Here is a 14,673-nt window from a genome sequence, read left to right as displayed (position 1 = left end):
AAGTCATTTAAGATGACACATTACACATCTACATTCTCATTTTTAGAAAAAAGGAAATAACTTTAAAATTAATTAAGCTTGTTTATATTCAGTATTTATTATTTGCGCAAAAGAAAATGAATATATTTACGATAGAGTTTTTATACAAACTTTGGGTCATTTTGAATTTTAGGTTAGGTCAAAATGCAACAACTACTTTTGAGAATCTTGATAATACAAACATTCATACTTAGTTTAAACTCAGTGATCTTGAAATGCAGATTTTGAACCTCTAATCTCCAAAGTAATTACGACATAAAATATTTGTTCGAATGACCTTTATCGGCTTCCGTAAGCTGGAAATTTCTCGCTGTAATTCAGACCCATACGTAGCCTTCGGCTGTTGTTTTTTTCTTCAGTTGATCGGATTGCTGTAGTTTACACACTATCCAATTCCATTTTAATTTTGATAATACAAAAAAAAAGACCACAGCACAACAATATCTTAATCATGTAAACGGGATGCATAAGTAACAGTCCGAGCCAAAAAGACAATTCCAAAAATTGACTAAACAGTTAAGGTTTAATAGTAATTTGCAAGGGTAAATAAAAGAAAGTATACGGGAGTGACATATCCCACCTAATCCTTCAATTTGATTGGTAACATAAAACAGAGGATATCAGCTATGGACGAAAACAAAGATGAAATTTTTAATTGGTGTTAAAATTAGGTCACTTCATTATAATGCTGTTTTTTAATGGGGCTTAACAGGGAATTGTATATGTCAGTGCTCTATATCCGCCGCGCCTTGCGGCCACGGATTAATGAAATACTGATAAGTAAGATGAACCAATATCCCCTGTGAAGATCTCAGATAACATATCATTCTCTTTAGCTTTGTTTTAACGTTTTCCAAGAGAGTGTGTATGTTTCAATGATGACAATCACGTAGGAGTTATCTAAGGTCAGTGATTTTTTTAAATAATTTTTATTCATTAATTTTAATTCTTAATATGAGTCTTGTTTACTTCCCCATAAGACAGAAACACACTGAGATATATTATCTGATGATTCGTCCACATAAGCAATAAGCCAGAACACATACTGAGATCAATCATCTCACAACTCTAATTTTCTATACTAGTTATATATGTTGCGCAACCTGCGGATACATGGTAGTCACTTGATAGTCATGTTGGTTGTTAAAAGACATAGGCATTTTACATCATTTGTAATCCAAAGACATATCCATCTATTTTTATGTTAACTTTATACCATTGCTTGTAGCATCAAATTAATAATTTATCAATATTAAAAGAATTCATTTCCTACAGAATATAAGGTTGTCAATTAATATAGATAACATATTATTTGTGATTGTTATCAATAATGAGTAATATTCATTAAGTTTCATAACCCATTATTTGTAAATGATTTTTTTAAATCCTATGATACAACATATTTTTAAGAAAAATCCTGACACGAGAAATAAAAATGATAAAAACACTGAACAAATTAAAATTTTTAATTTGTTATTATAAAAAGATGTTTATTTAATGAATGGCTATTATTTATTTTGATTTTATTGAATCATAAAACTAATTTTTGACTCTTCACATTGAATAATCCGCGAAGCGGATTATGTTAAATGTGAAGAGTCAAAAATTAGTTTTATGGTTCAATAAAATCAAAATAAATCATTGCCATTCATTATGAATAAATTTCTATCAAAAATAAGGCTCAAAGAACTTTTTATACTATTTATATTAATAATAACAAGCGTACACACATGTTGGCGTATGAATACTCAACGTCAGAGTGGGCGTGTCGCCATCAAAATTCACAACATCGAAAATAAAACTAATAATTTTAACCAATCAGAAGACAATAAAAACACCAAATTTATTTATTTCATTTTATGATAAGAATTATGCTAGTCTTTGAATCCATAGCATCTAAACTTATACTGTGGATAAAACGTTAAATAAAAGAATACTTAACTCCGATGAAAATTAAAAAAATAAAGTTTCTAATCAAATGACAAAGTCAAATCAAACACATCAAACGAATGAAATAACAACTGTTATATTTCTGACTTGGTACAGATATATTCATATGTACATTACACCTGGTTTTAAACATAGCTTAGCCTATCACTTGAAAGATAGTCGCATACAATTCCACTTTATTGACAACGATGTGTGAACAAAGCAAACAGACATCAGTCAATTTTGTGTTATAATATAAATCACTATAAAAACAAACAAATATGTAACAATGAAGCACACAAAAATAGCATATACACCAATATTTAGATATTATGGACCTGCTTTTCTTTAAACAAATCTTGCAAGTACAATTAACCTTAAGTCAGGGAAAATGCGTTATTATTGGCACACTCAGTTTTATCCAGATTCAACCAACCATTTTTCATAAAATGTCCTGTACTAACTCAAGAATATAACTGTTGTCATCAACAATCTGTTGCTATGTATGTTGGCCTTGTAATTCTTTGTTTCTGTTGTTCCATAGATTTCGTCTTATAGTGTTTTCCACGGTTTTAGTTTGTTATCTGGATTTCATTTTAGTATACTACTATTGTCTTTTATTCGGAAATTATTTGTGAAAAAATGGCTTCGCCTCTGAACGAATTTGATGTCAAGATCAAATTAAAAACTTTTAGATTATCAAAAAAGTAGACATGGTCATAAATCAATCTAGATTTTTTTTAATCCTTTGAACTTTATTCAAACTCAGTGGAAAGCATTGTTTTCTTTGTAATTTAAGTCTCTTTCATATAAAATGCAAATAGTCCATCTTACTTAGTTATGGTAATATATCGTTATCAGTCCCTTTGACAATGACACTTGTATCATCTCAGATAAAATCTAACAGTAGACTATAGATAGATATATTTTTTAAACCTGAATATATTAATTTAGGATTTTACCTTGTTTATTCAATTACCTTAATTTTTAAAAGGACATTAAGAACGATTTATACAGTAACATACCATATCTTGTTTTCTTATTTAACACATTTTTGTCAATATAATGGAATTATATGCGACTCTCATACAAGTGAGATGTTTTACTACCTATAAAACAAGGTTTTATCCACCATGTATACACGACGAAATGCCTGTAACAAATCAGGAATGTGATTGTTGATTCCCATTCGTCTGATGCATTTTAGCCGTTGAATTTATTTTTATAAAGGATTTGTTTTAAAATTTTCTTGGGAGTTCGGAATATCTTCAAGTAATCGGAAATTCATTACTAAATGTGCACCACTTATTGTGTAACTGTTTCTGTATTTTTATGCGTAACAGTAAAGGACTAAAATCAGCAAAGGCAACATCGAAAAAAAATCTGATAGAAAAATTTAATTAAAGTTTATACTAAGATGACTTCCCCTTTGAAATTCTTAAATGAAAGAGAAGCTTAATATTAAAATTTGCGATATAAGAGATATTTTTTTTTAAATTCCTATTAACCACCATTTTAAATTGATGACGTTTCTTTGTTACCATCTTTGGTGTTTATATATCTTAACATGTTTGATTCGCTCGTGTATGAGACAACGTATTTGATTTGAACCAAAGAAATCTCTATATTGGTGAAAAAGTTATGATGTCAGGATTTCCGATATCACAAACTAGTCAACACATATATCGATATAAGGACATCATCTTGCGTTGGTATAAATAAACATGCAGGCATATTTTGCGTTCAGGTATTTCACATTCAATCTTTTATGGTTATATGCTAGTCAATGCACTAAAATGTCGTCATTCACCTCAAAAGCTAATCAAACCTTCCAACAGACTTATTCAGAAGATATATAATAACGATTCGGTTGTCAGGTCATAAAATAATGCATTTTAGGGAATTTATATTGAAACACTAATAGGGTCTTTTCTTGGAAATAAAAATATTCATTATAAAACCAGTTGTTGTCATGATACGGGCTATGGTATTCTCATATATCTAAGATTATATGATATTAAAAGAGGGACGAAATATACCAGCTGGAAAGTCGAACTCTTTAATCGAAAACAATCTGACAACGCAATGGCTAAAAATGAAAAAAAAAGACAAAAAGACAAACAATAAGCAACACGAAACCCACAAAAAAACTAGAGGTGATCACATGTGTTCTGGAAGGGTAAACAGATCCTGCTCTACCTGTTGCTGATGTTATATCAAAGTCGGTAAATAGTCTTATTCGGTAGGTCACATTGATGAAAGTGGATTGTAGTTACGACGTAAGGAATACGACATATCCGATATCATTTGTAAAACGGTTATCCCATACTAAACCACTAACCAGACTAACCAGAGGGATTGTGGTCGATTTTAATATGACGAAGACAACCTATTCCAGTCAGATGATTCGAAGTCTTGAGCTTGCATGTCACTAACTGCTAGTTGGCCTTTGTTGATTTAAGTATTATTGTTATTTTGATTAATTTCCTCTATTACTTATTATGACTTCGGACTTTTTAGCTGAGTTTACTGTCAATATTGCCGTATATTCATTATTTTCATTGGCTAGAGGTATAATATTTTCAACCTCTCCTCATGTTTGCGCCTGTCTTATATAAAGGCAACAGTAGTATACCGCTGTTAAAAACTCATAAATCAATGGACCAAAAACAAAATTGGGGTAACAAACTAAAACCGAGGGAAACGCATTAAATATAAGAGGAGAACAACGACATAACACTTAAATTTAACACACACAGAAACGGACCGAGCATCAGACAAAATCCCACGAGAATAACAAATATGATATGAAAACAAAAAACATGGATTTGGGATAGACAAGTACCGTGACACGTCTTATCGCAATGTGAATTAACACTAAAAAATAAGAGAAAACAAACGACACAACGTTAAAATGTAAGACACACACATAAACGAACTACAATATAACAATGGCCATATTCCTTACTTTGTACAGGTAATTTTTAAAGGAAAAAAATGTGGGTTGAAGCTGGTTTGTTGCATACCAAACCTCGCACAACACTACAGGACTACAGTAAAAATAACTTGGAGAACACAATTGACAAAGAATCACACGAACAACAGCCAACAAAAGGCAACAAGTTAACATTTTAATACGCCAGAAGTGCATTTTGTCCACACAAGACCTACTAGTGACGTATAGATAAAAAAGTTTGAAAGCCGAAACAAGTACAAAGTTGAACATTATCGAGGACCAAATGATCAAAAAATTTGTGACAAAAACGGCAAGGGTTTTCTGTTAGTTACCAGAACATCCCTATTATTCAGAATAATTTATACTTTTGCAAACAGTAAATTTTATAAAATGACTATACAAAAGATGTACATGATAAAACTGAAGTACTAACTAATTACAGAAAACAACTGAAATACATTACATAACCAGACATTTGCATCACATTATGTCCGGGGCTTCATGTCTTTGCTAGTCTTGTTTTTCTAATTCTAGTTCATTTATATGTTTCTTAGTTTCGTGTGATATATTTTTTCAATGAACAAGTAAACATTTATTTCTAAAAGCCGGGTGACGCCTGCTTCCGGTTGCGGACTTTTCTCTCGCCGTTTTAAAAAAATTAGTGGTGGCCTTCTGCTGTTTTCTGCTCTTTAGTCAATTTTTGTTTTGTAATACCTTTCCCATTTCCATTCTTAATTTTATATTAACTTGAATATGAAGTTTCCTTCCAATTAATAGTTCGATTTTTTATTTTATATTTGAAACTTTTAACTGGTAAATAGTCTTTTACAGACAACTATGAAAATGTGTTATATGTTATTTTATAAAGAAAATACATAGGGAGCATGCTTTCAAACCACAATATTACCACTGGACGTTAACCAACCAATAATCAACCTATCAAACCACATTTTCTATAAAAAATATGTCATTTTTGAAATATTATAAAACAAATTTAGAAACTCGTTTTTAATGTAAAAGTACTTTATATACATAAAAAATATTGAACGGAAGTTTGAACGACAGCTAACACCAGTAAAGAGTTCGGTCTAGGTACTATATATCATTAATGGGTTAAGTTTTTATTTTATTTGATAACAGAGCTCATGACTGGAAGCCACCATGAAACCTCGTTTTAAAAAAGAATTAAATTAGTCTTCCTTATGCATGTAGTACATCAAATACAAACTGTTAAAAACTGAATAATTCATAAAACTTACGAGGTATTAAGTTACTGATGTACAAAAAAGTACAATTGGACAATGGAATAACAATCGACTGACGTAATCGAGGCCTTGTGTATCTATTATACATAACCAATAATGGTTTGTTAGACCTTACCAGATGCTAAGGTATCATTTGATCATGTCATATTAGCATTTCACACTTTCAGTTCTGAGTTGTATGAAATTTTGGAAACTGACAAAAAAAAATAACAGTCAGTAAGTATATAGTGAATAAAAAAAACGGCGAATAGTTTTTCTGAAATAGTTGAAGTTCAAAGTCGTTTTGAAGAGCCATTTGAAGGTCTGTAATTTCGATTTGTAGTAAGATTAAAAAACAATATATGTTCAATATTAAATTAACTCCAATACGTCAGATATCAACTTTAAATGAAATTAAACGAATAGATAATATTTTCCTGACCGTTATTAAATAACTATATGAAAAGTAGTTTAATTGATACATATGAAAATAAGAAAAGAGAGACGGAAAATATACAAAGGATGTTCAAACTCAGAGGTCGATGAAAATGGAATGTCATCACCAGCCCAGTGGTCAGCACTTCGGTGTTGAAATGGATATCAATTATATGGTAATTTTTATAAATTTCCTATTACAAAACGTTTGCATTTTTCTTAAATCTTAAAAAACTAAGGATTTTTTTTATCCCAGGAATAGATAACTTTAGCCGTATTAGGCACAATTTTTTGGAATTTTGGGTCTTCAATGCTCTTCATTTTTGTACTTGTTTTTGCTTTCAAACCGTTTTTTATCTGCTTTAGTAAATAAATGCAACTGTCTTACAAGTTAGACGTTTAATAAAAATAATTCACCCTTTTTACATAAAGAAATTGTTGTGTACCTAGTCAGTAATATGAACGGCCGTCAACAATAAGCAAAGCCCATACCGCATAGTCAGCTATAAAGGCCCCGATGGGACAATGTAAAACAGTTCAAACGAGAAACCTAACGGCCTTATTTATGTAAAAAAAATGAACGAAAAACAAATATGTAACACATAAACAAACGACAACCACTGACTTATAGGCTCCTGACTTGGGATAGGCACATACATAAATAATGTGGCGGGGTTAAACATATTAGCGGGATCACAACCCTCCCCCTAACCTGGGAAAGTTTTGTAACAGTACAACATAAGAACGAACTATAAAAATTAGTTGAAAAAGGCTTAACTCATCAGATAGACAAAACATACAAGTGAACGTGACCGGGTACTCAAACATCCCGACACAAAAAGACACAATTAGCAGATCTGAGAGTACTCGCAGTTATCTGACAGCTAGTTCAAAGCCACTAACAACTAATAAAAAAATCATCCCTCTAAGACTAAACAATGTGTGTGTTACATTTTTACGTTGCGTCGTTTGTTTTCTCTTATTTTTGAGTGTAAATTCACATTGCGATAAGACGTGTCACGGTACTCGTCTATCCCAAATTAATGTATTTGGTTTTGATTTTATATCTGTTATTCTCATGGGATTTTGTCTGATGCTCGGTACGTTTCTGTGTGGGTTACATTTTACTGTTATGTCGGTTTTAGTTTGTTACCCCGATTTTGTTTTTTGTCCATCGATTTATGAGTTTTGAACAGCGGTATACTACTGTTGCCTTTATTAATGTATCTTCTATCATGAATAATAATTATGCTGACTTAAAAAATAAGATGACTACATTTATTTAACGATTAATTCTAGCAAACTTTTCAATATCTGATGTGTTTTTCTTGTATGCTAAAATTTCACCTAACACTCAAATAATGCATTATGAACAACATGTAATATTTTCCAACAAACTCATCTCTACTGAATCCTTCATCTGACATACCACTATAAATGACAGTATAAAGCAGTGTCTTCACATTCAAAAAGGAATGCCTCTAATCAAATGGCAAAATCAAAAGCTCAAACACAGCAAACGAATAGATAACAACTGTCATGTATGGTATAGGCATTTTCTTATGTACAAAATTGTGGATTAAAACTGATTTTATAGCTTGCTAAAGCGATCACTTGTATGCCAGTAGCATAAAATTCCGATATATTGCAAACGATGTCTGAACAAATCAAACTGACAAAGAAGGTAAAAATGTCAATAAATATTGGTACAGTAGTCGACATTGTGTTTTCATCTTATTCACCCTAGAAACAAACAAAAATATTAAAAAACATGAACCATTATAAAATAACAAAACAGCGGGATGTATAAGTATAGAGCTACTCATCAGAAGATCATAACATTACTAATTAGAAACGCACTGATGAAGATTTTAATAATAAAAAGTTTAAAAAATACAAATTACACTGTATATTTAATCAAGTTTGAACTTTTTATAAAACGACTCATCTGCATGGGATCACGTTGAATAATTTATAAACTGTTCATCTGTTTCAATATTCATTATAATTATTTATAAAACGTTTCTTCTCTATCAGGATTCACTTGAAATATTTATAAAACGTTTCATCTCTATCAGAAGAAGAAGAAAAACATTACAGTATTGATTCGTGGTAGCATAATCTTGAATTACTATAATGCCACGTAAAGCAACAATGTCACGGATTGGCGGAAATTAGGAAAAGTATCATCCCTTGTATCTAAACTGAGAAAAAATAAAATATTTGTTATTCGAAATAGTGTATTTTTTGTTATGGATACGTGAAACATTTTCACTGAATAAGGAATTTATTCTATAAAAATTGTCTGTACATGGATGCTTCTCGATTGTGATTACATATAAAGTCAACAAAGTTCACCTTAATTCAACTTTTAAATGCAGTGTCATTACTTTCAAATGGAGTCTGGCGACGGTTTGAAAAACATTACATGTAACATAACAAACGGTACAAAGACGGAATGCATGCTTGTAGAGGATTTTGAACATTATTCGCCATGTTACGTAGTAGTAGCTGTGGTTTTACTAACTGCTATTTTTGTAATGGGGTTTGTTGGAAATATTCTTGTTATAACTGTCGTCATCAAACGACGCAGTATGCATACAACTACAAATTGTTATCTTTTAAGTCTCGCCTTCGCTGACATGCTGTTATTATTATCAGCCGCCTTACCCGCTACAGCTGAACCGTTCTTTAAGCGCGCCGAATGGCCATATGGCCACGTTCTATGCTCAATAATGGTCTTCGTGCAATATTTTGGAGCTAACGCATCAGCGCTTTCAATAACAGCCTTTACAATTGAAAGATACATTGCTATATGCCATCCAATGAAAGCTCAAATCATGTGCACAACAGAACGTGCAAAGAAAATAATTATAGGACTATGGTGTTTTGCTCTGATGTATTGTGCACCTTGGTTAGGTCTCAGTGAAATTACATGTGAAATAAACCTAAAGGGTGAAACGATGCAATCCTGTAGTTATCGACTAGAAAGAAAACAATACAGGGTATACTATATGATAGACCTTGTTATTTTTTATATTGTACCGTTGGTAATCACTGCGGTGTTATATTCATCTATTGTGCATATGTTATACAATACAACTATCTATTGTTCTCGGCGGAGAAGATCTATTGACAAACGAAAACGGACAGCGGTTTCTTCTAGACGCCAGGTAAGCAATACAATACTACAAACTACATCTTCTTATCGTTAGTTAAGCAATAACACATATTGTTTCATACACGGGTTGTTTTTAACGTGTTACTGGTGACAACAGGTAGTTCTTCGTTCGATCACATTTGCCATGCATTTAGAAAACAAGATACTTATCCAAATTGTGTGATGTTATTAGAATATATGTATAGTTTCTATCTCGATTTTAGTTCAAAAATATTTAAAGTGTATATTTTGCACCTGAAAAATGTGTGATACAAGCTCAATGTGTTGTTAATTATTATAAAGAGTTGTACACAATTGATTAAGGTTATAACGGATACGAATACATATTCCGTGTAAAGTACGAAGTTCGCCGACACGTCTCTACCAATGTTCGTCCGAAATTTTGGGGTTGAATAAAAATCAACCTGTTTGAATTAAAGAAGCTTAGTCCAATATTTTTTGTAAAGAGATGCTCTAGTGGAAGGCAAGCTTTCTGTCCGTGTTCTCTATTATCATATCATCTTTCATCAATAGCAATTCGAATTTTTCAAAACATTTTGCAGTACCCACTTAGTCGATGTATTGTTAAAGTGTTGTTTATGTGTTTGTTAGATCGTTACAACCCTACTGATATTCGACTGATTAGTGTGTACCATTATATATCTTAAAAGACAATGATATATAAATGCAAGAACGCTCGATTATCACACGAATAAATGCTTTGTAGTTATGATATTGACATCTTTATTAACAACATTATCAAGGTACACATTTGAATTAAGAAATATATGAAAAATATTAGCTATTGCTTGATATTATAAATGCTCGTTTCTTTGAATATAGTAAAGAGTTAAATGGTTGAAATCCCGATGGTGATTAACTATGGCTCTCTTAATGCAGTTCGATTTTTCAATGCTGTGAATCACTGTGAAAATTAATGTCTAAAGTGCACAAAGACAAAAGAAAACATTACGCGATGCATATATTTGTTGTATATTTGAGTCTCACAGACATGTCGGATGTTGCCTCACAATGATATTAAATTTTCGAGTACTATTTATCGCAATTTGATTGGCTGATATTGTCCTAATAAATTTCAGTACAACTTTTTGCTACGTCAATTGGAATAGTCTTCCTTATACCATTAACCTAAAACCTTTTGTTTTGCTTTAAAGTTTTAATATTTTTCATTTTTCACAGTTTTAGATCAACTATCGTATTATAATTGGTTGATTTTGTCCTTATAATTGAATCGAAATATACTTATATGTTATATAACAAAATCAGTATGAATTCGTTACACAGTATGCAATTGACCTTATAAGTATTTGTAAAATGATAATTGCATAATGTGTAACTAATGATTTATTGTAAAGCATGTTTACAATGTCAAAGACCGTATATTGACCTCTTATATTTCTTTTGATTAAGGATTAGCTGGACTGTTCATATATTTAATTACAAAAAACAATCATAACATAAAATCTGTTAGCTATCTTAAAGATTCGTTTAAAAAAGTACATCCTCAAATAACTATCCGATAAAGGCATAAGAGGATACACGTCTAAAATGACATTAGCAAGATCTAAAACTATTATAGGAGAAGGGACAAACATATACAGAAACGGAAATTACTAAATATACATCGATCACCTATTTGAGCTTCGTAAAAGTTTAATTTTACTTTTAAAGGTAATAGATATCACGTGAAATGATAATAAACAAAATCAATTATCCTGCTGAATAAGATCAATATTTTGAAAATTATTCTTTTAAACAAAAACATGTTTGCATGTGTCATTTTTACAGAGCCCATAGGAAATAAAGCATATTTCAGAATTCATAACTTAGATATTAATGTTTTATTCGAGAAATGGGTAATTCCCTATTTTAATCATTCGATTTATAACATGATTGGTTTATATAGAGGCTATGAACGCATGAATAAGAATTTAATCTACTTTGTTTTAGTTTGATTTTTAATGTACTTCCATGGATTAAAAGTGCGTCAATTAAAATAGTTTGCTGAAAGCGAAATACATATAATAATCAGATTGCTGCTTTATCATTGTTTCATATCATCTCGGCAGAATTATCATGTTTTGTTTTATCACAAAATTCGAAAGCCATATTCTTTGATTTGTTCAAATATAAACCGATTGAAAATTCGCAAGGTTTCTTTAGCTGCAATTTTTTGATGCGACTGACTGTCATACAAGTGAGAGGATTATCTAGCTTCAAAGACAGGTTTAACCCACCAGTTTTCTGAATAAGAAAATATCTGTACTGAGTCTAAGTTTGAGTTTTTGATTTTGCCATTCTAATAGGAACTTTCATTTTTGAATTTTGTCGGAGTTTTGTATTTTTGTGATTTTACTTTTTGTAAACCGTTGAATACTCAAAAACTCTTTCTTGTTTTCTAAATGAGGTTATTTTGTGAACTTTTAATCCCTTTAAATTCTATGAAAGGGATTGAATATCAGAAGGATTTGTGTTTATCTGAATTATGATTAAAACTATATCGATTAGTTTCTATGTTCAATGTTTCAGACATAACATAGTCCCGAAGATTTAAAGCTAAAATATTTTTAAAAAAAATGGTAACACCATGAATCATTATATATCACAAATATACTCACTTTCATAAACGTAATGACAGTTTGGCATGTTAGTACTTAACTTAATAGGAAGCCGCTCACCTTAGGGACATGATTTCTGTTATATGATATTAAGTTAAACACTGGTAGCAAAATGCACTTTTTAAACTATAAAACGAAATTGTCATCTGTCTGCACTAAAATCTAATGCATCTTCAGAGATTTCTATTTCGCGACGTAACACGAAATTATTATTGAAATGAAGTGCTGTCCTTTGTCATTGATAAATATATATATATATATTAACATATACAGTACATGTAGGACACAGTAGGTGTTCATTGCATACAGTTTGCAGATCTTTCAAAGGCTAAAAACAAATAATGTAATTATGTCACTTGCAACACATTATTCGTGCAAATAATGTTAAATGAACGCAGTTGAAAGTCTTAAGAGTAATTGAAATTGTATATAAGACATTCAAATACCATAACATTGTCCAAGTTTTCCTACATCAGATTCACATCTCAAAAATATTTGATTTTATAATTTATGACTAAAACATTTTAGTTTTTTTTTCATTGGCTAATACCATAGGAAATCCACATTGATAAAACGTTAGCTTCACCACGCCAAAAATCTAAGAAGTCAATATAACTTGGAACAGAGTCCGTGTACTTACATATAAATATTCCAAGGCAACGTCAATAATATAGGGTCAGGACGTCAAGTAAATTCGCGTTTTTTTCTTTTCTGCATGATTTTGGTGGTTTTTTTGTGTTTTTTTTAATCTTTTTCTGCTGTGTATTTGTTTTTAGTTAATGCTCTTCAACTTTGTACTTTGTTGGTTTAAGTTTTATAACTATTTTGATTTGAGAGTCACTGATGAGTCTAATGTAGTAGAAACGCGCGACTGGCGTAATAAATTATAATCCTCGTACCTTTGTCAACCAATTAAAGTATCTTGAACAAATACTAGAAAATTGGAGAAAGATAAAAAGTCATGTATTAAAACAATTGTAATCTTGTAATTTCAGTTGACACAATGATTTATTTACGCCAATGATATAACATTCACACACGGCCATCATATATCTGGGGTTGATAAATAAGTGTATCAACCTCATCAAAAATCATTAATTGTATAACATGCCTTCAATGAGACTAAGTTTTTAAAATAAAAATGATTAAAATTTTGGGAAATGAACATTGATAAGTTAGAAGCTGACCAAAAGGATAGTCATACAAGTCTGAAAATGAGAGCGATGAATGAGGGGTATACATTCCTAATTATGAATGAAAACTTATATATCAGAAATGTGTACGTTGAATAATCCACTTAGTTCTTATAATTGTGATATTAATTGTCATACTCCGGTAAGCACAAGCACCATTCGTCTGCCATGGCAATCATGTAACGATCAAAGTATTGAATTTGTCCATTAAATACAATGTTTTTGTTTTTAACTGCAAGTATTGACATTTCGAGATGCAGGATATCACCTTATATCAACAGCTTTACTCTCAACGCTCCCTTTTACTAGAAACACATGCAGAATTTTTTACATATTCTTAAATAAGTATTGATTACTTCGTTAAAACTACAGAGCAAAACGATTTACGTTATACTACTGATTCAATAAAGAGTCTACAGGATGCACTTTGTAAAATACAGCTGTTTCTCAAACCACGCCTCCTTTGGGAAGATATAGAAGTTCCTAGAGAATTAAATTTGTTTACATACTGGTTCCTATATATACATAGACATACCTTGGGAATGCTACCAGTAAATAGTCTTCTGACTTTCAAACGGCTGATTAAGCGTCAATCTTTTTCGTTATACAGTAATTTTGTCATTTTCTAACATTATTTTTAAAAGCAAAATTTGCAAAATATAAGTGCGTCATAGGCCAGTCATTACTATCTGTCGTTGTGCCATCATCAGCAATCTAGTGAATCTAATTGAAATCTTCTTTATGAACATTATACTAGAATGTTCGCGTTTATTTAATTTTCCCATTTTAAGTATTTTGTCTTTTGTAAAAGATTACAAAAAGGAGATTTGAAAATCAAATGATATTAAAGTGCTTTTTACACAATATTGTCACTTTTAAAAGAGTTTATAGTGCTTATATCGTAAAAGGTCGAGAACCGGATTTCAATAAATTTTTCTAATGAAACATCTGATACCACTTTTACTATTAGACATGAATTGAAAAATGATTGAACCACAACAATTGTTCGCGAAAAAGATTGTCATAACAGCATAGCTATAAAACTATAACAAGCATTAGATGTGTATTACTGCAGTAT

At 30.8% G+C, this 14,673-nt stretch overlaps 1 protein-coding gene across 1 annotated transcript; it reads left to right on the top strand.

Annotated features, from left to right (window-relative positions):
* Positions 1–9,338: 9,338 nt before the first annotated feature.
* LOC134699081 (thyrotropin-releasing hormone receptor-like) lies at positions 9,339–9,818 on the top strand. Its single transcript, XM_063560768.1, has one exon. The coding sequence runs from the start codon at positions 9,339–9,341 to the stop codon at positions 9,816–9,818; it is 480 nt and encodes a 159-aa protein (XP_063416838.1).
* Positions 9,819–14,673: the final 4,855 nt, after the last annotated feature.

Source organism: Mytilus trossulus, unplaced genomic scaffold (assembly GCF_036588685.1).
Source record: "Mytilus trossulus isolate FHL-02 unplaced genomic scaffold, PNRI_Mtr1.1.1.hap1 h1tg000024l__unscaffolded, whole genome shotgun sequence".
Lineage (NCBI taxonomy): Eukaryota > Metazoa > Mollusca > Bivalvia > Mytilida > Mytilidae > Mytilus > Mytilus trossulus.
This window is presented reverse-complemented; position numbering and strand designations above follow the sequence as displayed.